The sequence below is a fragment of the Apaloderma vittatum genome, unplaced genomic scaffold (genome assembly GCF_000703405.1).
Source record: "Apaloderma vittatum isolate BGI_N311 unplaced genomic scaffold, ASM70340v1 scaffold13704, whole genome shotgun sequence".
NCBI classification, from domain to species: domain Eukaryota; kingdom Metazoa; phylum Chordata; class Aves; order Trogoniformes; family Trogonidae; genus Apaloderma; species Apaloderma vittatum.
Genome location: NW_009712301.1, coordinates 72,519 through 75,983, shown reverse-complemented (window position 1 = coordinate 75,983; position 3,465 = coordinate 72,519). Strand labels below are relative to the sequence as shown.

Sequence of the window (3,465 nt, the reverse complement as noted above, 5' to 3'; positions counted from 1 at the left end):
GCACTTGTCCTTTCATCATCTTCTTCAGTGGTCCCTTTCAGCATGCAGTGATTGTTTATGAGAGTTTTCACTTGGTACCTTATTTTTTCACCTTCCTAAATGTGTGTAAAAGGTGCAGCTATTTTAATAAAATTCAGCTTTTTCAGTGTAAAACCTTTGTGTATTTTCACCTTTGAGGGATAGCAACAACCCTAATAAAAATGCACTGTGCCTAACAAATAGAGAGAACAGAGCGGCGACTTACAACCATGCATCTTGAAAAGACAGGCTTTCCCAAAGACATTTAAAAAATGCACCATTTCTGTAGAGTCAGTTCCTTGTTTATAAAACAATGAATAAACAAAGAGGTTTTGCAAAGTTAGCCACAAAAAAATCATATGAAAAAAAGCTCAAAGGAAATTAATTTAAATAAAAATGTGCAACTTGTCTATGCATTCATGGTAGCAAAAACCAACCAAGTAAGTAAAGTAAAATACAGCTTCAAATTAGCTTAAATGATTAGCTTAAATGATTAAATCTTTGATTTAATCAGTGTCTCACAACAATCCATAATAATGCTGATATTTGTAGTTTGCTGTTTCAGTATTTGTCTTACACAACCTAAAAGGGGATCAAGAGGGAAGTTAATGCTTTCAAAAGGCAGAAGTCCCAAAAAAGCACCATGTAAAAAGTTCTACAGAGTTTGCCTAAGTGTCTGCAAGGGAGAAAATGGTTCTGGATAGAGAAAGCACGTTCAACCCACTACTTCCAAGCACCTCCTAATTCCATTATTTGACAGTAATACTGTTTCTTAAATGAGTGGTTCTGTGGACAGTGGCAGTAACAAAGCCTGGTGACAGCAGGGTTTGTGTCACAGGGTTGGATATTTGGGCATTTGGGGAGGTGGGAGCCCTGCTCCTGTGTGTGCTCTCCACAGCGGAGTGAGCCCAGAGCAAGCACGGACATCAGCTGGGTTTTCCCTTGACCCCTGCTCTCTATGCAAACCCTACACCCATTCCACATAGTAACTGAGATCGCAAGTGCTTCAAGAGGCACAGGAGCAGCTGCTGACGTGTATCCTCAAAAGGTGACTTTTAGAAAATCCCATTAGAAAGCAGATGTTTTAAAAAATCGGAAGGGAAGGAGGAAGAGAGTGGAATGATGCAAAGCTTGAAGGACGTTACCTCTTCAACTCACATCCTGTCCCAGACAATAACTCGACCCATCACTGAATAAAACTTTGAGGATGTAATTGTCACACACTATACCAAAGAACAAGTGCACTGGATGTGTTGTGGCAATTGCTTTGAGCCCTGAGTGTAATGCATGCAAGACAGAAGGGAGAGAAAGTTACCTGAATATTAATGCTCCTTCTTGAAGGCCTAGAGAAATGAAATCACTGTTCCGTCGCATGGGACTGTCTCCCCTCCACAACAGAAGACCTTCCTTCATTGTGGTTTTAAACCTCATGAACACATTTGTTCTTGAGCCCGATACCCTGTTTAATGTAGAAGAAAGAAATAATAGTAAAATATTGAACTGGGACAGTCTTCTTTCAAAAAAAACATAGAAGGTGATGCAGTATTTCTTCTCTGTCTGTCTTGTGAGTTACTGTCTTGCAGCTTGCCTACATGCTGATGTGTGATGGACGCTGGTTCACATCCCCATTTGCAGCATTTCTGAATACGAGAATTGATCTTGTCCCTCCAGAACCCCAAACACAATACCTACTCACTTATTCCATGCAAATAAGAGAAAATCCTTTTTCTCTGTAAGCCTAGGGTGAAATGTAGTCTCACAAGCAAATTTTGAGAACGTCCAGTAGATCTGATGCCCTCAGAAGCCAACGGAAGAAGCATAACAAAGGAAAATCACGAAGTTCTGGTAGGTTTAAGTGACAACATTTGTGAAGTTTTCTTTAGCCAGGGGTTGAAATACAGGGAGATGGAGGAATTTGCTGGAACAATCCACAATTTGCTGGAATTTGGGCACCTTCCAGGGTGCAAAGCAGCCAAAAAGACCTAAATTTTAGGCTACAGCGGAAGCTACAGTTCTTAGTCTCTTTACAGATACAGGCTCTGTCTGTCTGTTCTTTGTTCTTGGAAAGTGCACACCCGTCCTTCTCCACGCCAGTCATACACTGTGCAGGCCATTTCTCTAGAAGTTGCAAGATGCTCAGGTATTATAAAAAATTGCACGAAAAATGTATTTTTTCCCTGACATTTAAAAATATGGCAAATACATCTTAAAACACTTTAATACACAACATCCTTCCATGAGGCTCCTAGCATTATAATGGTTAACAAACATAATATTTATGTTCACAGGAGATACATTACCTTTTCAGTATATCTGGATTATCATATGTGAGGTAACTGCGACCAATAAACTGTGGAATTTCAATTGCTTCTGTAATGGCTGAAAGGTAAATAGAAAAACAAAGGTAAGTGTCAGTTAGCTGACATGAAAACGAAAAGAGATAAAACTGTTCTATTGATTTACCCCCACATTGGCGGGTACCTGCCAGTGCACAGAACTGAGCTGAACTCACACTGGTTTGCAAAAAGGCACTGCCACGTCGTACCTGAACGTAGGGGTACCATCTGAAGTAGTTTAACCTGCCCACAGTTCCTTTACTTACAGCCTTCAAGTCACAGGCCTAGGGTATCTGTCCACCATATATGTTAGCACAGGAAATACGAAGTATTGGGAAAACACTGCAAATTTCATTTTTATCCCCGTTTCCACATTCCTTGATTCTCTGTGGTTCACACCACTCCCCTGCCAAAGCTTATGCATTAACCACCCTTTATTCTTAGTCTATGAAACTCCTCCCTGGCTGCTAATGGAGCATCTTTGGCAGATGTGTGATATAAATCACTGAACATCCCTGATACATAGCCTTTGGTAGGCTATGAGCACTGGCCTGAACAGATTTTCTTTCAAGTGAACATCTTACAGTTTGCTCCTTATCTCTCATAACTGACTGCTGCATTAATACAGGCCATTTTAAAAATTCCTTAAAATAGCTGCCTTCATCCTATTATTTTCCTGAGAGCTAATTCCAGCCCACAGCTAATCCCATCTCTATAAATTTCAAGGTTTTCAGGGCATAGATGCTTGCCTTCTTTATGCAGTGCAGAGGTTGACTGGGCTTTAAGAGCTCACTGTAACACAGATATACAACCACTGGTGTAGTCTGGCAGCCAACAACGGCAATACGAAATCGAGCTCTAAGTGCCAAGACTGAGAATTTTAGATAGTAACAAATATCTGTTTTCATCCATAGTGAAATCAGGAAAGCTGCCTAATGCATCTAACAAAACCACTGCAGCCTGCCAGCGTAGCTGGAAGATTGCAAAAGATGTGTTTACACTCAGACAGACATTCCTCACTAGTTCTGACACTTTCTGCACTGGACAGTCTCTGAGTGAGTGTGAAAGGAGTCCTTCCTCACCTGGCACATCCTGCACCAGTACTAGAGCC

The 3,465-nt window shown here is 40.9% G+C and overlaps 1 protein-coding gene across 1 annotated transcript in view; it reads right to left on the bottom strand.

The window, feature by feature from the left end:
- Window positions 1-1,333: 1,333 nt before the first annotated feature.
- LOC104272831 (pikachurin-like) overlaps window positions 1,334-3,465 on the bottom strand; it is a gene marked incomplete at its 3' end in the record, with an annotated part of 57,221 nt that continues 55,089 nt past the window's right edge. The window contains exons 18-19 of the mRNA XM_009867933.1: window positions 2,319-2,397; window positions 1,334-1,477 (exon numbers count right to left, since the gene is read on the bottom strand). Of these exons, the coding sequence (XP_009866235.1) occupies window positions 1,334-1,477; window positions 2,319-2,397 (223 nt within the window). The remainder of the gene's footprint in view (window positions 1,478-2,318; window positions 2,398-3,465) is intronic.